Consider the following 20,991-nt stretch of genomic DNA (forward strand, 5'->3'; position numbering starts at 1 on the left):
CCGTGAAGTTTTATAAGCCAGGAATAATTTTGCATCCATGGTGGGAGCATCCAGCTCCCTTGCCAGGGGGGCTGCACCGATCCTGGATTTGCCGTACTGGGAGAATTCACAGGCATTTGATCCAAAATAACCCAGAAAAATAAAATCTGGAGGCGGTTACTTGGGCCAGGAGGGCAGAGCCTGGCCGGCAGCTCCAGGATATTCCCCTCCACTGCATCTCAGTGACATTTGTAATTTGGAGCCGGGAGGAAAATCGAAGCAGTTCCCGAGGCTTTGCACACCCTTTTCCTGATGGGAAGTCCAAAGCTTCCCTCTCCATCATTTCCAGCTCCCGATAAGGAACTCGCGAGCTGCCCGAGAGCCCGGAGTCGGGCTGTGCCACCAGCCTATTTCTGCGTTACGCAACCCTTCGCGTGGATCTGGCTGTTGCACAACCCCGGGACACTCGTGAGCTTGCGTTTCCTCACGGATCGCTTTGCATTGGGAAGTGGATTTCTGTGTGCTTTGTTTGGTTTGTTTTTTTTTTTTTTTTAAATGCTCTCTCTTGTTTTACTTCCTATTTAATGCAGGCAAAGGGCCAACGTGGCGAGTTTCGCTCTTTCATTGGCATCCCCAGCGCTGCCCCATGCAGCGAGCCAGGATTCTCAGAAGACACGCGTTTTTGCTTTCTTTTCACAGAAGCGTTTGCTCATCCTGACCCCCCACGCTGGGCTCCGTAACCCCAGGAACAGGAACCACCGCATGACCTCAGGGTTCCGAGGCAGAACCCTCTCTGACGTATCCTTAGATGCTCCGAAGGCTGCCGGAGGGCTGGGGGAAGAGCCAGAGCCTCCACGCAGTCTCCCAGCCAGCGCTTTTTCCAGGAATCATTGATTGAACGCTCAGTGTTTGAAGCCCGAGCGCTGTCTCGGCCAACCCAAGCCCGCGTTCCATCAGCCGCGGGAGAGCAAAAAACGCTCGCATTTTTCAAGTGCCTGAACTCATGAATGGCTGCTGACGAACGCCCCGTGCATCCCAACGGGACGCTCTGGCTCGCTTTTGCGGTCCAGGACAGGCGCTGGCCGTTCGGACCCGTGAATTAAGGCAGAGGAGAAGCCAGAGGATGCTGTCCCATCACAGTCAGGGCAGGAGTTGGGGGCACAGCCAAGGGAAGGGGAGCCTTGGGGCAAAAAACCAACCCCCTGGGATTGGGATTGAGCATCCCCTGGGATCTGCTGGCTACCCCCAGGCAGGGGGTCTCACTGCAGGGCTCGGGGAGATGCTCGGGGGGTCTCGCTGCAGGGGATGCTCAGGGGGATGCTGGGAGGGAAGCTGGGGGGGATGCTCAGGGGGATGCTGGGAGGGAAGCTGGGGGGGATGCTCTGTGGGTCTTGCTGGGGGAGATGCTGGGAGGGGGTCTCGCCACAGGGGATGCTCTGGGGGATGCGGGTTGGGGGGTTCTCGCCGCAGGGGATGCTCTGAGGGATGCTGGGGGGGAAGCTGGAGGGGATGCTCTGGGGGCCTCGCCACAGGGGATGCTCTGGGGGAAGCTGGGGGGGAAGCTGGGGGGGTCTCGCCACAGGGGATGCTCTGGGGATGCTGGGGGGATGCAGGGGATGCTCTGAGGGATGCTGGGGGGGAAGCTGGGAGGGATGCTCTGGGGGTCTTGCTGCAGGGGATGCTCTGGGGATGCAGGGGATGCTCTGGGGGATGCAGGGGATGCTCTGGGGGATGCAGGGAGGAGGTCTTGCCGCAGGGGATGCTCTGGGGGGTGCTGGGGGGGAAGCTGGGGGGCATGCTCTGGGGGTCTCGCCGCAGGGGATGCTTTGGGGATGCTGGGGGGATGCAGGGGATGCTCTGAGGGATGCTGGGGGGGAAGCTGGGAGGGATGCTCTGGGGGTTGCAGGGGATGCTCTGGAGGGGTGCTGAGGGGGGTGTCTCGCCGCAGGGGATGCTCTGGGGGATGCTGAGGGGATGCTCCGGGGGGATGCAGGGGATGCTCCGGGTCTCGCCGGGGGGATGGGATGCTCCGCGGCCACACGTGGACGGCGCGGCTGCCCCGGGGCGGCCGGGAGGGGAGCGGAGACACACACACACACACACACACACACACACAGGGATTTCTTCTCCTTCCTCCCCCTCCTCCTCCTCCCCGCCGGCCACGCGGGGTCCCGCCGGCACGTACCGCACGGCGCCGCCCGCCCGCCGCTCTCCCTCCTTTCCTGCCTTTTTTGGGGGTCTTTTTTCTTTTTTTTTTTCTTTCTTTTCTTTTTCCTCATCTCCCTCCCGCCTTTTCCCCTTTTCCTCCTTTCCTTCCCCCCCCTTTTCCTTCTCCCCCCCTCTCCTTTCATCCCCTTCTCCTTCTTACTCCCTTTTCTTCTTCCCCCTTTTCCTCCCTCCCCTCTTTCCTTCTCCCCCTTTTACTTTTCCACCCCGTTTTCCTTCTTTTCCCCTTTTTTTACACTTTCCCCCCCGCTTCCCCATTTCTCCTTCTTCCCCTCTTCCCTTTCCCCCTTCTCCCCTTTTTTACCCCCTTTCCTTTTCTTCCCTTCCCCTTTCCTTGCCCCCTTCCCCCCTTTCTCTTTTCCCCTTTCCTTTCCTCCCTTTTTCTCTTTTCCCCTTTCCTCCCCTTCCTATTTTCTCCTTTTCTTCCTCCCTTTTCTTTCCTCCTTTTCTTACCCCCTTCCTTTTTTCTCCTTTTCTTCCCTTTTTTCTTTCCCCCTTTCCTTTCCCCCTTTTCTCTTTCCCCCTTTTCTCTTTCCCCCTTTTCTTCCCCCTTTTCTCTTTCCCCCTTTTCTCTTTCCCCCTTCCCCCCCTACTCTTCTCCCCTTTTCTCTTCCCCCTTTCTCTTTTCTTTCCCCCTTTTCACTTTCCCCTTTTCCCCCCTTTTCTCTTTCCCCCTTTTATCCTCCCTCCCTTGCCTCTTCCCCCCTTTCCTTACCCCTTTTCTCTTTTCTCCTTCCCCCCTTCTCTTCCCCCCTTTTCTCTTTTACCCTTTTCTTCCCCCTTTTTCTCCTTCCCCCTTTTCTCCTTTACCCTTTTCTTCTCCCCTTTCTCCTTCCCCCCTTTTCTTCCCCCTTTTTCTCCTTCCCCCTTTTCTTCCCCCCTTTCTCCTTCCCCCTTTTCTCTTTTACCCTTTTCTCCCCCCTTTTCTCCTTCCCCCCTTTTCTTCCCCCCTTTTTCTCCTTCCCCCTTTTCTCTTCCCCTTTTCTCCCCCCCTTTTCTCTTTTACCCTTTTCTTCCCCCCTTTTCTCCTTCCCCCTTTTCTTCTCCCTTTTTCCTCCTTCCCCCTTTTCTTCCCCCTTTTCTCTTCCCCTTTTCTCCCCCCCTTTTCTCTTTTACCCTTTTCTCCTTCCCCCCTTTTCTTCCCCCCTTTTCTCCTTCCCCCTTTTCTTCTCCCCTTTCTCCTTCCCCCTTTTCTTCTCCCCTTTTCTCCTTCCCCCTTTTCTCCTTCCCCCTTTTCTCCTTCCCCCTTTTCTCCTTCCCCCTTTTCTTCCCCCTTTTTCTTCTCCCCTTTCTCCTTCCCCCTTTTCTCCTTCCCCCTTTTCTCCTTCCCCCTTTTCTCCCTCTCCCCTCTCGCCCCTCTCCCCTCACCTTCTGCGCCTGGTCATGGTTGAGCTCGGTGAAGAAGTACGCGAGCAGGTGGGAGGCGATCATGGCTGTGGCCGCGGGGCCGCTGTCTCCGCTCCTCACGCCGCGCGCGGCTCATTGAGCGGCGGCCCCGGCCCCGGCGCTGACGCGGCCCCGCGCCGCGCGCTCATTGGCCGCAGCGCGAGGGTGTGTGCGGGGGGGGGGGGGGGGCGGGGCGGGGCGGGGCCGCCAGGGGGCGCCACAGCGCGGGGTGGGGGGGGGGGCGGATGGAGAGGGAGGGGGGGGTGAGGGGGGAAAGGGGGAATGGGGGGATGGAGAGTGAGGGGGGAAAGGGGGAATGGGGGGATGGAGAGTGAGGGGGGAAAGGGGGAATGGGGGGATGGAGAGTGAGGGGGGAAAGGGGGAATGGGGGGATGGAGAGTGAGGGGGGAAAGGGTGAATGGGGGGATGGAGAGTGAGGGGGGAAAGGGGGAATGGGGGGAGTGGGGAGTGAGGGGGGAAAGGGGGAATGGGGGGATGGAGAGTGAGGGGGGAAAGGGGGAACTGGGGGGAGTGGGGAGTGAGGGGGGAAAGGGGGAACTGGGGGATGGAGAGTGAGGGGGGAAAGGGGGAATGGGGGGAGTGGGGAGTGAGGGGGGAAAGGGGGAACTGGGGGGAGTGGGGAGTGAGGGGGGAAAGGGGGAACTGGGGGGAGTGGGGAGTGAGGGGGGAAAGGGGGAACTGGGGGGATGGAGAGTGAGGGGGGAAAGGGGGAACTGGGGGGATGGAGAGTGAGGGGGGAAAGGGGGAATGGGGGGATGGAGAGTGAGGGGGGAAAGGGGGAATGGGGGGAGTGAGGGGGGGAAAGGGGGAACTGGGGGGAATGGGGAGTGAGGGGGAGAAAGGGGGAGCTGGGGGCAATGGGGGAACTGGGTGGGGAATGGGGGGTAATGGAGAGTGAGGGGGGGAATGAGGGAACTGGGGGGAATGGGGAGTGAGGGGGGAGAAAGGGGGAACTGGGAGGAATGGGGGAAAGGGGTGGATGGAGAGTGAATGCGAAAACTGGGGGGAGTGGGGGGAATGGGGGAACAGGGGGGTAATGGGGGAAATGGGGGAACAGGGGGGTAATGGGGGAACTGGAAGGAGATGGAGAGTGAATGGGAGAACTGGTGGGAATGGGGGAACGAGGGGGGAATGGGGATTGAGGGGGCAGAAAGGAGGAATGGGGGAACTGAAGGGAAGGGGGGAACTGAGGGGAATGGGGGGAAAGGGGGAGCTGGAGGAATGGGGGGTGAATGGGGGAACTGGGGGGAATGGGGTGAATGGGGGGTGAATAGGGGAGAAAGCGGGGAATGGGTGAACTAGGGGGGAATGAGGGAACTGGGGGGAATGGGTTAACTGGAGGGGAATGGGGAGTGAATGGGGGAACTAGGGGAGAATGGGGAGTAAATGGGGGAAAACGGAATGGTGTGTGAGGGGGGAAGGGGGAATGGGGGGGAATGGGGGGAATGGGTTAACTGGGGGGGAATGGGTTAACTGGGGGGGAATGGGTTAACTGGGGGGGAATAGGGGAACTGGGGGCGATGGGGAGTGAATGGGGTAACTGGGGGAAAGGGGGAATGGGGGGGAATGGGGAACCGGGTGAATGAGGAGTGAGGGGGGGAAAGGAGGAATGGAGAGTGAATGGGGGAACTGGGGGGAATGGGGGAGAATGGGGGAACTGGAGGAGTGGGGGAGAAAGGGGAAGCTGGGGGAATGGGGGTGAATGGGGGAACTGGGGGGAATGGGAAGTGAGGGAGGGAAGGGGGAATGGGGGGATGGAGATGGAATGGGGGTTGTGTGCACATATTGGGGTGTACTGGGGGTTGCCTGTGACCTGGGGAGGGGCAGTGAGTATGGGGGGGACACAGGGGGTGGGATGTCTCCAGCTCTAAGGGGGTGTGCACGGGCGAGGGGGAACCTGCTGGGGTAAATGCATCCCCGGGGGGGGGCCCTACAGCACACACCGTGTCTGTCCTCGGTGTCTGCGTGTGCCTCGCTGCGTTCCTGCAGATGCACGAGCGTGCACGCTCCATGCTGCGTGTGTGTGCGTGTGCGCTCACATGCACCTTAACGTGCGCATCCATGTGCACCCGTCACTGCGCATCCATCACGGGCCCTTCCTCCGCCTGCACGCATGGGCTCCCTCCCCAGGCCTCTGGCAGGGCTGGAGGGGGTGCTCGGTGCACCCCAAAATTTTGGGAGCCTCTTCCTGTGTTATCCCAGGACCTGACTGCACCATCTCTCTTTTCTCCATCCCAGCTCTCCTCTGGCTCATTGGAGCATCCAGGGCCTGGGGTGCTCGGTGCACCCCAAAGCTTTGAGAGCCTCTTCTCAGATTATCCCAGGCTGTCTCCACCATCCCTCCTTTCTCCATCCCAGCTCCCTTCTAGCTCATTGGAACATCCAGGGCTTGGGGTGCTTGGTGCACCCTGAAGCTTTGGGAGCCTCTTCCCATGTCATCGCAGGACCTGACAAAGCTCTCTCTCCTTTCTCCAATCCAACTCCTTTCTGGCTCATTGAAGCATCCAGGGCCTGGGGTGCTCGGTGCACCCTGAAGCTTTGAGAGCCTCTTCCCATGTTATCCTAGGATCTGCCTTCACCATCTCTCCTTTCTCCATTCCACCTCCCTTCTAGCTCATTGGAACATCCAGGGCTTGGGGTGCTCGGTGCACCCTGAAGCTTTGAGAGCCTCTTCCCATGTTATCCCAGGATCTGCCTCCACCATCTCTCCTTTCTCCATTCCACCTCCCTTCTGGCTCCATTGGGATGTCCTGGACACCCCCCTAAAGATTTGGGAGCCTCTTCTCAGGTTATCCCAGAACCTGACTGCACCATCTCTCCTTTCTCCATCCCAGGTCCCCTCTGGCCCATTGGAACATCCAGGGCTTGGGGTGCTTGGTGCACCCTGAACCTTTGGGAGCCTCTTCCCATGTCATCGCAGGACCTGACAGCACCATCTCTCCTTTTTCCACCCCAGCTCCCTTCTGGCTCCGCTGGGGCATCCAGGGCTGGGGCAGGACCCTACGCGGGCCATGGCACGTCCTCCGCCCTCCTGGCCCTCCAACCCCGCTCCGGCTGCCCCACTCGTGGCTCCCAGCAGAGCCGGTCCCAGCAGCCCTGGGGCAGAGTCACCCAACCCGTCCGCCTGCTCCTGCCACGCTTTCCCAACCAGTCTGGAGCGGCTCGAGCTCTTCCCGGTGTTACTCTGTCTTATTTCTTTCGAAGTGGTCGTTTACATAATTTTTTTTTTTTTTCCTTTCCAAGGAATTGCGACTCCATTTCAAAGGAAAGAGAGAGGGGAGGAAGCAGCCAAAATACGGAGCTGAGGGAACCTCACGGTCATGCTCCTTCTCCTGGGTGACCCAGTCCTTCCCAGGGTTTTGGTTAAAACTGAATTTTCAGCCGATGCTTTTTAATCTGTTTTGCTACGCCTCCGTTTCAATTCACCCTCACATCCTGTTTTTTTTTTCTAAATACCCAAATTCTCAGCTGTTGAGATGAAATTTAAGCAGCCTTTAGCCTAAAAACAGCCGGGCACATCTGTCCACCTTCCCCATCTGCCGCCTGCCCAGCTGGATGAAGGAAGCGACTGTCTGTGCAGAATGAGGGGTCTGTCTTGTCCTCCTGTCCCACTCGGGAGCTCCGTTCACCTCTGCAAAACCTGCTCATTCAGGGCGAGACTCGAGTTATCTGCAGGGCAACACCCTGGTCACGAGAAGGCAGGAGGAGCAGCTCCCTGGTCCGTGCAGGGCTTGCTTTTAAAGTCTTTTTTTTTTTTTATAATTTAAAATGAGCTTTTTTTTTCCTAACATTTCATAATTCCTTTCATGTAACCAGCCTCAAAACCTAAATATTTCAGAGCCGTCCCTCCCAGCTGCTTCCCAGCTTCGTATGGGCTTGTAAGAATCTACGGGCACGTAACGCCGCGCTCCTTAGCAAAAGGAAATGGGCTGATTGCAGGGGTTGGAGTTACAAGCGGCTCTAATTTCTGTAATGGGATTCTTGAAAGACGTAGGACTGCGGTAATGACAACGTTGGAGCTTGAAAGGAAGGGCCGTGCCCAGTGGTCGGAGCAGGGATGGAGCATCCCTGCATCCCAGGATCCGCTCGGGATGCAAGCGGGACCAACACAACCTGCGACGCAGGGAAAAGTCACGGGGACGGCGGCTGCTCGGCGGGTGGGAACCCCTAAGAGAGAACAAAGCTGCTGAGGACAAGGTCTCCCTTTTCTACTGGGGAAACTGAGGCACGGAGCGTGATGAGGATAGAGGAATCGCGACCCAGCCATCCGATTTTTCGAGGCCGCTGCGCAGCACGAAGCAGCCAGGTTGATCTCGGAGCTGGATCCGCTCCAGGAGAGGCTTTAATTCATCTTAGATCACCTGCCTGTGATTCACCGCTCCATCGCTGCTCTACATAGTTTCCAACAACCTTTCATTTGACACGCACACACACACACACACACATCCTAAATGAACCCTTTGGCAGAAGAATGACACCGGTGACCATTTATTGACTTTGCCTGGTCACCCAGTGCACCGGAAACCTTAAACTTGGCTGGAGCAGCCCTCACAGGGGGTTGGGAATAGAAAACCGGTCCGAGAAGTTTTCTTTCGTCGGCAGCCGTGGGATGGAGCGCGTGACCTCGGAGCTGAGCTGGGTGAAACAACCTTTCCCCAGCTCTGTGGCAAGGGGTGAGGTTTGCCCATCCCAAACCACCCCACGGAGGTGGAAGCAGAGGGAGGACGGTGCCCTGTCTGTGCCGGTGGGAAGCGTCTGTCTGTCCCTTCCACTGCTCCCATGTGGATGGTCAGAACCTTGGAGCTGGCGTCCAAGCTACCCATCCTAAAACATCCAGCTGCATCCCAAGGCCGCCTCGCCACGAGCAGCCAGCCCTCCCCAGAACAGCCGGAGGGATGCCCTGTGGGTTGAGCTGGGACCAGGACACGGGGTGGCACTGGGCTGGGACGCCCCGAGCTGCTGCATCCCGCCTTCGCACCCCACCCAACCACGTTAATCTCCGTTAGACAGACAGCAAAGTGGAGATTAAATTAGATCAGGTGCAGTCGCCTGATTTTAGCTCCCTCACGTGTTGCAGGCACCCTGCTCTGACTCTTGCCTTGCTTTCCTCAAACCCTTTGCTCCCCTCAAAGACATGGAGCCGCCAGCCAGGTCAGGAGGTTTGGGGCAGAAGGTGGTACCCGGTGGTGGGTGCGAGCTGGGAGGTGCGGGCAGCACTGGCACTTGCTGGACCTCTGATCATAGAATCATAGAATCACCAGGTTGGAAGAGACCCACCGGATCATTGAGTCCAACCATTCCCATCAATCACTAACCCATGTTCCTCAGCACCTCGTCCACCTGTCCCTTAAAACCCTCCAGGGAAGGGGACCCAACCCCCTCCCTGGGCAGCCTCGGACAGGGACCAATGACCCTTTCCACGAAATATTTTTTTCCTAATGTCCATCCTGACCCTCCCCTGGTGGAGCTTGAGGCCATTCCCTCTCGTCCTGTCCCCTGTCCCTTGGGAGAAGAGCCCAGCTCCCTCCTCTCCACAACCTCCTCTCAGGGAGCTGCAGAGAGCAATGAGGTCTCCCCTCAGCCTCCTCTTCTCCAGCCTAAACACCCCCAGCTCTCTCAGACGCTCCTCGCAATCCTTGTTCTCCAGCCCCCTCACCAGCTTCGTTGCTCTTCTCTGGACTCGCTCCAGAGCCTCAACATCCTTCTTGTGGGGAGGGGCCAAAACTGACCCCAGGATTCAATGATGAGGTGGAACCGGTGGTGACGTCCACCCTCCACAGGCGACAGTCACTCTCCACTGGTGATGACCATCCTCCACTGGTTATGGTCACCCTCAGCCCTGGGAGCACCTCCATCCTTGAGCAGCCTCTCCTGCCCAGGAGGATTTTTACACTGGGAGCCTCAGCACTGGAAAATCCAGTTTGCCCCATGTGTGCCAAGCTTCTGCTGCTGCCTGTCCCTCTGCCTCCTGCAGAATCACTGTGAGGGGAGGCTGACCTTTAGCTCTCAGCTGCCTGCCCTGACGTCCCTCACGCAGCACCAACTGCTCTCAGCTTGTCCAGCTGCCAAGGAGTCTACCAGCTCCACCAAATGTCTCCTTATCCGAGGGGACATCGGATCCCCCATGGGACCAGAGGGCCTTAGGATCAGCCCCGTGATGCAAGAGGAGGAGACATCTGAGCCTCTTCTATTTCCATGAGCCACGCCATCCCCAAAGCCCCATCAAGATCCCAAGATGGGACTTTGACATCCACCCAAGAGGGGATGTCAGAGCTATCAGGAGCCCTGGCAGGAGGGATAATGTCCCCAAAAGCTGGCGTGGCCAAAGTTAGGGAGAACCATGGGTGTTCCAGGGCTGTCAAGGTCCGTGCTGGGCACGGTGTGAGCCTGGCACGCCTCTGAGGTCAAACGTCCCGGCAAGGACACAGGACCTTGAGTCATGCCAGCCTGGGATGAATAACTCCCACGCGCGGCACTTTCTCAATTGCAACGGAAAGGGGAGGTTTCCTCAGCATCCCCCAGGCGCTTTCCCAGCGCTGGCAGCAGCAGAGCTGGGTCACGGCCGTGTCCCGCAGCGCGTGGCGTGCCAGCACGTCCCCGGTGCCACCAAACCACAGCAGGAGCAGGGCAAGAGGCAGCAGGCAGGGGGATGCTTGGTGCCAGGTGGTTTTTCCCTCATCTCTCTTCCAGGGGACAACCTGTGCTTCCTCCTGGTGTGAGCAAACTTGAGGGGATTTGCCGCCTGTGCTGAGCGCGCGGAAGCCATTTATTTGATCCAAATAGCTGGGATGCTCCAAAGATTCCCTGGGTTTTCAAGCGCTACACCAGGCTCCCAGAGCTGGGTTTCAGCGGACACATCCTGGAGTGTTCTGGCAGCAGGAGGACTCTGCCATCACCCAGGAACCCCAAAACACCCCTGTGCCATGACTGCATCCAACCTCAGCTCAGCACAGGGTTGATCCTCAAGCCCCAGCTGGCAGAAGCATGTGGGAAGTCTCCAGCTCCACCAGGACAGGCTGCAGAAGCAGCAGGCTGGACACAGCCAGAGGCGAAGTATCAAGCTGAAGGCTCAGAGGGAGCTGAGGGACTGCGTTGAGGCCAAATTCCAAATGCCTCCTCCCAGGATCTCTGCCTGCACCAGTCCCTACAAAATCCTTCCCACCCAGCATCGGAAATCCGAGGAAACAACCCAAAACTCGGTGTTGAAGAAGACGCAGGCGCACAGCTATGGCAGCATCCCAGCCTTCAGCCCTGCCAGGCTTTCAGGAAACCCATCTCTCCTTCCAAGAAGTGCAACTGGCCTTGTGCCCCTTCACACCGAGGTCCATCACAGCTCCTTCTCACCAGCTGCAAGGAGCCAAAAAAACCCCACACACACCTCAAGTCCAGGGAGAAAATCCCCTTACCTGGCTGATGCCCTCGCTGTCCATCCTGTCTGCTGCGTGCTTGGACATCATCCTTGGAGCATCCAAGCTGGTATAAGCCCCACTGACCCTGCAAGCCTAAAGCACGGGGAGGGGACCTCGTGGAGTGGTGCAGGCTTGCTCGGTCTTGTGGATGGCAAATACCAAAGTTTACCAAAAGGCACGGTTCTACTTGAAAAACAACCTTATCTTGCAGGAGAACGGACTGGGTTGCGGGGCTCGCAGCCTGGTATTGCTTCAGATAAGAGCAGCAACACCCCCAAAAGCCTGGGCTGAGCTCCCCACCCCGAAGACGTGGAGAACAGCCAAATCCTCGCTTCTGAGAACACAAGCAGCCTTGCCAAGGGCCAATCAACCCTCACTGATGGACTCAGACCCAACTCGCCAAGAGGCATCAAAGAGTTTTCAAAAAGTATAGAAATGGCACCTGGGACTCTTTGCAGGGGAGGAGAAATGCCCTGAGAGATGGGCCTGGACCTCTCTTCCCCCCCAGGATGGGACGCCTTTTGGGGAAGAATCATGTGCCTCTGGCTCTGCCAGGTTTATTTTTTCCCCAGGAAAATAACTACTAACTCAACTTTCAATTGTTACTTCATATGTAAATCATAGAATCATAGACTTGCTAGGTTGGAAAAGACCCACTGGATCATCGAGTCCAACCATTCCCATCAATCACTAAACCAAACCAATGATCATTATTAACCAGCTATAATCACCAAGCGCCAACGCAGCAAGTGGATTTATCACCAGAAATCCAGAATTTGGCTTCATCTGTCGCTTAAAATAAATTCCTTACTGTTTACACTAATTCTGACCAGCATCTGTGCTGTGATCCCCTGCTACCCACAGCGTCTCTCTTTCCAAGGAGAGGAAGGCTTTGTGTCCCTTCACACCGAGGTCCATCACAGCTCCTTCACCAGCTGCAAGGAGCCAAAAAAAACCCCCCACACCTCAAATCCAGGGAGAAAATCCCCTTACCTGGCTGATGCCCTCGCCGTCCATCCTGTCTGCTGCGTGCTTGGACATCATCCTTGGAGCATCCAAGCCGGTTTGCTGGGACTGGGACCTTGTCCTGTGGCAAGCAAGGAGAGCTTTATCATCTTTGATCCTTGCGGAGGAAGGCCCTGCACGTCAGCCCCGAGGTCATTGGCTGGCCACTGTGGAGATAAATATGGGATTTTAGCGGCACCGCTGTAATCCGGAACCGTGGGATGATCGCGACGGAGCCGTCTGGGACGTGATGTTTTATGCGTGGGGCTGTCGGGTTTGAGCTGCTCCTGTCCTGCACCGTGCGCTGTCACGGTGGGGCTGGAGGCGATGCTCTCGCTGACATCCCCACGGAGCTTCCCTCTGTGCTGCACTCGGATCACGGAGCAGCCCACGAGCAATTCCTCATCCCTAGGATGCTGGTAATTTGGCTTGCTTGCCCCCAGCCCAAATTTCAGTGCAGACAGCAAATCCTCTCTCCTTTTTCATGGTGAGGGAAAAAAAAAACAACAGGGAAATTCCTACCAGGGGAGGATGGATGTGTCTGCAGGGGCTGGAAGCCCCAAGCTTCAGCCCCAGCCCTGGTAACAGCCGTGGAGGTGGTCCCAGGACACCAGGTTTCATGCGTGCGCACACGTATGTGTGCATGTGCACGTGGGGCAGGGACACGTGGCCACCCACGTGGCTTTTACATGGTCAAGCGCTTAATCAGGATCTGTGGGCATCTGGCACGGAGGTGGTGGCTCCTCCACTTCTGGAGCCCTGGAGAACCCCTAAAAACCCAGAATGGGGGTAAGAAAAAGGGGAGGAAGAGCTGCTGCAGTGGCCTGACAGCCTCCCTGGCCCTGTGGCTCTGTCCCTACGTGACCACGGGCATGTGAGTCCTTTCTCCCCACTGCTGGAAAGGAACTGCCAAGAAAAGAGGTTTAGGATTGATGCACTTACTAATTCTATCAAACAGAGATTATCCGGCTCGTCCAGCCGGGCAGAACCAGCCGCCAGCACTGGTTATCTGGGATGGACAAGGCAGAAATTGCCATCGGAGAGGAAGACGATGGAACTGCTGCCCCAGTTATCCCTGTCACTGGCAGCTGGGCCATGACGGAAGGGCTTGAGAGAAGGGGCAAGGCTTGGTTCTGGGGAAGCAGGCTCCTCACCAGAGCTCAGGCACCACCTGGATCTGCTGGAGGTTAAACCCAGCCCTAGATGTCAGTCCAGCTTCTAAGCTTGACCCCTTCCCTTCGCACTGGCTGGGGAGAACGAGGCAGAGCTGAGTCCCAGCCCTTGTCCCCATCCCCATCTCCATCCTCATCTCAACCCTGGTCTCTGCCCCAATCATAGAATCACCAGGTTGGAAAAGACCCACTGGATCATCGAGTCCAACCATTCCCATCAATCACTAAACCATTTCCCTCAGCACCTCATCTTTTAAACACCTCCAGGGACATCCCTGTCCCCATCCTTGTCCCCATCCCCTTCTCTGCCCCTGTCCTGCTCTCTGTCCCTATTCCATCCCTGTCCATGCCCCCACCTCATCCCCATCCCAATCCCTGTCTTGATCCCTGTCCTCATCCTCATCTCCAACCCTGCTCAAACCAGGTCGCTGTCCTTATCCCATCCCCGTCCACTTCCCCGTCCCATCCTCATTCCTCTCTTGGTCCCTGTCCTCATCTCATCCCCATCCCAGGCCACGGGATTTATCTTCAAAAATTCCTCTGTGCTTGGACAGGGAAAGCTCTGGCTGCTCCAGGCTGGGATTCTCCCTCCACTGGCCACCGACTTCTACAGAAAGTCTTCTTCGAGCCAGGAGGGACAGAGCTGCCTTTGTTCCATCCCCATTCCTCTTGCTGCCTGCACAGAGGAAATGTGACCGAGCCCTTGGCGCCAGCAGCTTTACAATCCACCTCCTGGCACGTACGCTCCGGGATCCTCCAGGAAAGGGAAAATAAAATAAACTGTGAAGGGCAGGTGGTGGGATCTGTGCCAGGGGCTGGGGCATCGCTGCCTGTCCCACCCCCATCAGGTCTTTAATAATTATTTGTACTCAACCAAGCCAAGATTGTTTCATCTCTTACCATAACAAAGAAGGGTCAGGTTGACGGACCCGAGCCCCATCGCCTGGCCATTCCCACCCAGCTCACGCCATCCCTGCCGAAATCCTCGCCGCTGGCTGATAAACCCTTTATTGTCCCTCTCGCTCATGTATAATTCAGCACATGGTGGGGTGAGATTTACTTTCCCAGCGTGAGACCTCCCAGTGACCTTGGTGGGTGGCCAGTACCCCTGTCCCCAGCTCAAACCCTCCTGCTTTTCCATCAGATCTTTATAAAGAGGTGATGGAGGAGCAGCCGGCCAGGAGGACAGCGATGCCCCTTGGCCCCCCAGGCATCACACAGGGAACCCGCCCGGCTTCAACTCCCACAATATCAACACCAAGGCTGGGTGTGAAAGCAGCCTCCGGAATTTCCCTTTCGAATCCACCTTCACATTTCGATCTCGAATAGCCGGGCAAGCCGGGAAACTTCAGCCAAGGTGGGAAACCTCAGCCAAGCCGGAGCGCTCAGCCTCTCATAGAATCATAGAATAACCAGGTTGGAAGAGACCCACCGGATCATCGAGTCCAACCATTCCTATCAAACACTAAACCATGTCCCTCAGCACCTCATCCACCCGGCCCTTAAACACCTCCAGGGAAGGTGAAAGCTAAGATAAGGCATGTGGGAGACATGAATATCGGTACCACCGGCAGTGCTGATGGCAGTGAGAGAAATGATTTTATGGTTTAATGGCAGGATAAAAGCTTTGCTGGAGGCCCCGCTGACCATATGGCACCCCGTGCTCCTCTATTTTCCAACTGTGAGCCCCATCCCAGCTGCAAATGATGCCACAAACCCCTGGGTGCAGCCGCCCCTTGTGAATGGGCATCTCAGAAGACATTTGGCAGCAGGAGAAGGATGGAGAGAGAGGCGGAGATGCCGGTTGCATCTCCTGCATCTTGTACCATGACCAGAGGTGATGCCACCACTCAGTAAAGCATCTCGAAGGGTTTGAGGGGGCTGGAGAACAAGTATTATGAGAAGCGTCTGAGAGAGCTGGGGGTGTTTAGCCTGGAGAAGAGGAGGCTGAGGGGAGACCTCATTGCTCTCTGCAACTCCCTGAGAGGAGGTTGTGGAGAGGAGGGAGCTGGGCTCTTCTCCCAAGGGACAGGGGACAGGATGAGAGGGAATGGCCTCAAGCTCAGGGGAGGTTCAGGCTGGACATCAGGAAAAAATTTTTCACGGAAAGGGTCATTGGGCAGTGGCAGAGGCTGCCCAGGGAGGGGGTTGAGTCCCCTTCCCTGGAGGGGTTTAAGGGATGGGTGGATGAGGTGCTGAGGGACATGGGTTAGTGATTGAAGGGAATGGTTGGACTCGATGATCTGGTGGGTCTTTTCCAACCTGATGATTCTATGATTGAAGCATGGTTAGGATCTGGCCAGCAGCCCATGATGGGCGCTCATGGGCGGCACGGAGCTAGCAGAAGGCAGGTGGCTCCTGCAAGGACTGCCTGCCTCCGAGACGCTTGGGGCCACGTCAAGAAAGATCGGGTTTAATCGCATGTCAACACCTGCCCTGCACCAGGATCCAGCCACGCCGCAGCCCTGGCACCACCCCTCTTCCCTCATCTTTCCTGGCAGCAACCCTGCCACAATCTTTAGAAACCACCGGGTCATTTTTTCAGTCTCATGATAACAGCAAATATCTGACCCCAACAGAGATAGGGATGGGCTGAAGCCGATGGGACGGAGGCACCTGATTTTGGGGAGCATCCTAGGGCAGCAGGTGGTGCTGGGTTTTTGAGACCCAGACTGAGCTCTTGTTCCAGCCACACTCGGAGCAGGAACAATGAAAGGGATAACTGAGCGTGCTTGAGACTGAACTGTTGGAAAACAGCCTCGTCCCAAAGCATTCCCAACAGGCAAACCGCCTCTGGGCTGCCAGGATGCTGGTTTCCAGGAATTCAGTCCTAGATGCTTCCCGATTTCCCAGCACAGAGGATGCTCAACCGCCCAGGAGAGGGGTGCAAACTGGGGCAAAAAGTCAGAAATCCTGGGGATGCCCTAGGCCAGGGTGACAGAAGCCGTTCTCCAAATCCTCTGGAGAGGCTTTTTTGGAGGAGCTCTGCCCTTTTCCCCCTGCTCATGACAACTCCATGAGGCTGCTGCTATTTTTAGGGGGCTGTGCTGGCCACCCGCGTCGCACGTCAGGCTGGCAGAAACAAAAAATAGAGAGGGAAGGAAGGGGAATAAGCTCCTTTCTGGCTTTGCAGCATCCTCAACTGCTGCAGCTGCTCCCCTGCAATTGCTGTGAGCAGGGGCTGATAACCCTGACCATGGCTCCTAAAACACACGGTCTCTAATAACTGTGACCCCTAAAAGGCACAGACCATAATAACTCAGATTCCTAATAACCTTGACCCCTAAAAAACATGGAAACATTAGAAATTGCGACCCCTAATAGCCATGACTCTTAACATCTGTGACCCCAAATAACCCTGACCCCTATAATCTCGCCTCCCAGCTCTGCTCGTTTCCCATCTGGGCAAGACTCCTGCAAATCCCATTTACACAAACACCCCCTGAGCCCCTCTGTCTCCTCTCCTGCAGCATTTCCCTCCACTTCTGATATTTCCCTCGATTTTTAATCCACAAAACATCCCAACCAGGGCAATTTGGTTTTTTCCCAGCTGTAAAACAAAGGAAAAGGAGCAAACACCAGGTATCAGAGGACTTCGGCAGCCTCCTTTGGATGCTTCCACCTTCAAATAATAGTGAGCAGGCATGCACAGACCCCCCTTTTTTTGGGGTGGGGAGGCTTCAAGCCCACCCAACCTTGGATTCATTGCAAGATTCACTCCCTCCTGGTCAGGCAGTAATAATGAGATTATCCAGATCCGGCTGCAGAAGAAGGAAGCTCATTATGGAGCATTACAGAGGGGAAACTTGGGATTTCTGAGGTTCTGATAAAAGCTCATTTACCTTCCAGGTGTGTCTGAGGCTTGTTCTGGGGCTGGTTTTCTTAACCATTTGCTCCTCCACCCCTGGTCTCCCTGCAGTACGAGAACCTGGTGCAGCCTGGAAAAGGTTTTCAGCCCCTCAGGTGTTTTCAGGTTGAGGGAAACTGAGGCACGGCACCTGCAGCCCTGCATGGAGGAACATGACTGATCCTTCCACACCCCACGCTCCCCAAACCTCCTGGAAAAGTGGAGTGAGCTCCTGGGGGGCTTTTCTCCCCACAAGCACCAGAGGGGGAGGCTGGATGGTGTTTTGGGGAGCAGGAACCTGGGGCTGGGATGAATTTCCCCCCACAGGGAAGAACCTGGAGTGACCAGGCAGCCACTGGCCTCAGTTTTTAGTGGGTAAAGAGGAATTTTCCCCTTTTTCCAGCCCTCCCTGAGGTTTCCTGCATTGCAGGGACTAACACTGCCATCTACTGAAAGAGCCCTCACCCTTATTAAACCTCTCATATTTATATTTCCCCCCCCCCAAAAGAGCTTCCCACGTTTTCAGGGACACACAAAGCCTCCCAAATCCATATTTCCCTGCGTGGGGCGATGCCCCCTGCCCATCCCCAGGGTGTCAGGCCTTGTGTGTGTGTCCCTGTGTTCCCAGGGATGGTTTTGAGGCACTTTTAAGGTCAAGACGATGCAACCACCAGCTTTGAGGACTCAGGTGCTGAGAGGGGAAACTGAGGCAGGGTCAGAGCCCAACCCCACCCCTCGTTAGGCCAGGTTGAGCATCACCCACACCTCATTGGGTCTTGGGTATTTAAAAGCCTTATTTTAGGGGTGTCAGGCCTTGTGTGTGTCCCTCATGATCCCAGGGATGGTTTTGAGGCACTTTTAAGGTCAAGACGTTGCAACCACCAGCTTCGAGGACTCAGGTGCTGAGAGGGGAAACTGAGGCAGGGTCAGAGCCCCCTCTAATGCCCAATCCCACCCCTCATTAGGCCAGGTTGAGCCTCACCCACACCTCATTGGGTCTTGGGTATTTAAAAGCCTTGTTTTAGGGGTGTCAGGCTTTGTGTGTGTCCCCAGAGATGGTTTTGAGGCACTTTTAAGGTCAAGACGATGCAACCACCAGCTCTGGGGACTCAGGTGCTGAGAGGGGAAACTGAGGCAGGGTCAGAGCCCAACCCCACACCTTGTTAGGCCAGGATGAGCCTCACCTGCACCTCATTGGGTCTTGGGTATTCAAGAGCCTTATTTTAGGGGTGTCAGGCCTTGTGTGTGTCCCCCTCATTATCCCAGGGATGGTTTTGGGGCACTTTTAAGGTCAAGACGTTGCGTCCACCACCTCTGGGGACTCAGGTGCTGAGAGGGGAAACTGAGGCAGGGTCAGAGCCCGACCCCACTCCTTGTTAGGCCAGGTTGAGCCTCACCTGCACCTCATTGGGTCTTGGCTATTCAAGAGCCTTATTTTAGGGGTGTCAGGCCTTGTGTGTGTCCCTCATGATCCCAGGGATGGTTTTGAGGCGCTTTTAAGGTCAAGACGTTGCAACCACCAGCTTCGAGGACTCAGGTGCTGAGGGGGGAAACTGAGGCAGGGTCAGAGCCCCCTCTAATGCCCAATCCCACCCCTCATTAGGCCAGGTTGAGCCTCACCCACACCTCATTGGGTCTTGGGTGTTTAAGAGCCTTGTTTTAGGGGTGTCAGGCCTTGTGTGTGTCCCCAGGGATGGTTTTGAGGCACTTTTAAGGTCGAGACGATGCAACCACCAGCTTTGAGGACTCAGGTGCTGAGAGGGGAAACTGAGGCAGGGTCAGAGCCCCCTCTCATGCCCAACCCCACTCCTCGTTAGGCCAGGTTGAGCATCACCCACACCTCATTGGGTCTTGGGTATTTAAAAGCCTTATTTTAGGGGTGTCAGGCCTTGTGTGTGTCCCTCTCATGATCCCAGGGATGGTTTTGGGGCACTTTTAAGGTCAAGACGATGCAACCACCAGCTTTGAGGACTCAGGTGCTGAGGGGGGAAACTGAGGCAGGGTCAGAGCCCAACCCCACCCCTCGTTAGGCCAGGTTGAGCCTCACCTGCACCTCATTGTGTCTTGGCTATTTAAGGGCCTTTTTTTAAGCTGTTTTCCTTCTTGTCTTGGGGAGTGAGTGCTGTGGGGTGAGGCTGAGGTGCAGGATCTGTCCTTTCCCCCAGAGATGGAGGAGGCCGGGGGAGCCGGGGAGCTGCGTGGGGGGGTCCTGCAGCCCACCCCAGCCCCGGAGATGTTGGAGATGGTGCTGAGCCAACGCTACGGCCCCCTGCCCCGCGCCGCTGCCATCGCTCGCCTGCGCAAGCAGCCGGACGGGCGCTACTGCCCAGCGGGTGACCTGGCCGACGTCCTGGAGCGGAGGCAGGCGGCCAACGCCAAGGAGCGCCAGAGGGTGAGGGGACCCCAAAACCCCTTGGCAGCCCCCAGAAAATCAAATCAAGGGGGGCTGCAAGCGGTGTCCCACCACGGTGGCACCTGGGGTGGCTCTAGAGGGTGGGTAAGCCCAGCAGGTTATGGGGGCTTCGCCTCTGTATTTGGGGCACTGGTTTAAATCCTGAGGCTCCCAGTTGGTATCCCGGGAGGCCCCACTTGGAGACCTGGGAAGGCCGCGGTTGGAGTCCTGGGCTCCCAGTTTGGCTGCTGGGAGGCCCCGGTTGGAGTCCTGGGCTCCCAGTTTGGCTGCTGGGAGGCCCCGGTTGGAGTCCTGGACTCCCAGTTTGGCTCCTTGGAGGCCCCGGTTGGAGTCCTGGACTCCCAGTTTGGATCTAAGGAGGCCACTGGTGGGACTCCAGGGCTCCCAGTTTGAGTCCTGGCCTCCCAGTTTGGCTCCCGGGAGGCCCCGGTGGGAGTCCCGGCCTCCCAGTTTGGATTCCAGGAGGCCCCTGGTGGGAATCCCGGGAGGTCCCAGTTTGAGTCCTTGGACCCCGGGAGGCCCCCGTTGGAGTCCTGGCCTCCCAGTTTGGACCCCGGGAGGCCCCCGTTGGAGTCCTGGACTCCCTGTTTGGACCCCGGGAGGCTCCCGTTGGTGTCCTGGACTCCCTGTTTGAATGCCAGGACGCCCCCATTGGAGCCCTGGGCTCCCAGTTTGAACCCCAGGCTCCCAGTTTCAAACCAGGGAGGTCCCAGTTGGAATCCTGTACTCCCAGTTTGACCCTAGGGTGTCCCAGTTTGATGCTGGGCTCTTGCTTTGCTCCTACCCCCCCTCCCCGCTTGCATCCCTGTGGATAAAATTCAATTTCTTTTCCCCCTGGCAGATTAAAAATCTGAACAGCGGCTTCTCGAGGCTGAAGACCCTCGTGCCCCTCATCCCCCGCGACCGCAAGCCCAGCAAAGTGGACACCCTGAAAGCTGCGGCCGAGTACATCCGCCTGCTGCGCCTGGTGCTGGAAGAAACGGGGGGCATTGAGGTACAGAGGGGCTCCCCCTAAAAAAAAATGAACCCCCCCATCCCCTCTAACAAGCGTGGGTTTGGGGGTTTGACCTGGGTTGTCTCACTTGTTTCAGGTCACAGTTAACTTTACAAGGGAAAACAAATGGAATAATGAATCTGGGGAAGGCGGGGGGTGGGGGACCCTCATTTTCCATGATTTTTATTTTTCTCTGCTCCCTGCACCCCCAGTTTTCCCAGTGTCAGGACACGGATGCTGAGCTGGAGCTGGGTAACAGCGGGCAGGGAGCCCCCCCCCAGGACCAGGCTGGGACCCCTCCCCCTAAATATTCCAAAAGAGAAATAAAAAAATCTCGTTTTCTTTTAATCTTTCAGGTTTTTCCTGCCAATCCCTGAGAAGCCGCGGTGTCTGGCGGGGACCCCACTGAGTTCAAGGTCCAAACCCCAGTTTTGGGGCCACGGCTCTGTCCTGCATCCCATTAAACCCAGTGCCCCAACCTGCCTGGTGCCCAGAAGCAGGATGGGGGGGGGGGCAAGGGGGGTGTCCATCCCCCCAAA

General features: G+C 57.0%; 2 protein-coding genes across 4 annotated transcripts in view; one reads left to right on the top strand and one right to left on the bottom strand.

The window, feature by feature from the left end:
• Positions 1-12,151, bottom strand: part of LOC138731620 (hexokinase-2) — a 42,174-nt gene extending 30,023 nt beyond the window's left edge. The window contains exon 1 of one of the 3 annotated variants that reach the window (XM_069877674.1): positions 12,015-12,151. In XM_069877674.1, coding sequence (XP_069733775.1) covers positions 12,015-12,065 — 51 coding nt within the window. In that variant the 5' untranslated portion in view covers positions 12,066-12,151. Of the gene's footprint in view, positions 1-3,573; positions 3,683-11,018; positions 11,138-12,014 lie in introns of those variants that run through there. The other 2 variants (XM_069877673.1, XM_069877672.1) reach the window with 2 other exon arrangements.
• Positions 12,152-19,212: 7,061 nt separating this feature from the next.
• On the top strand, positions 19,213-20,829 carry FIGLA (folliculogenesis specific bHLH transcription factor). The gene is made up of 3 exons (XM_069877404.1): positions 19,213-19,437; positions 20,300-20,452; positions 20,674-20,829. The coding sequence occupies exons 1-3, from the start codon at positions 19,213-19,215 to the stop codon at positions 20,827-20,829; spliced, it is 534 nt and encodes a 177-aa protein (XP_069733505.1).
• The last annotated feature ends 162 nt before the right edge of the window (positions 20,830-20,991 follow it).

This window comes from Phaenicophaeus curvirostris, chromosome 27 (genome assembly GCF_032191515.1).
Source record: "Phaenicophaeus curvirostris isolate KB17595 chromosome 27, BPBGC_Pcur_1.0, whole genome shotgun sequence".
Lineage (NCBI taxonomy): Eukaryota > Metazoa > Chordata > Aves > Cuculiformes > Cuculidae > Phaenicophaeus > Phaenicophaeus curvirostris.

Bases quoted from the DNA above. Each gene is read 5' to 3' on its own strand.
- FIGLA (XM_069877404.1), top strand. From the start codon at position 19,213: ATGGAGGAGGCCGGGGGAGCCGGGGAGCTGCGTGGGGGGGTCCTGCAG. The intron at 19,438-20,299 runs GTGAGGGGACCC...TCCCCCTGGCAG, and splicing joins ACGCCAAGGAGCGCCAGAGG to ATTAAAAATCTGAACAGCGG. The intron at 20,453-20,673 runs GTACAGAGGGGC...CAGTTTTCCCAG, and splicing joins AAGAAACGGGGGGCATTGAG to TGTCAGGACACGGATGCTGA.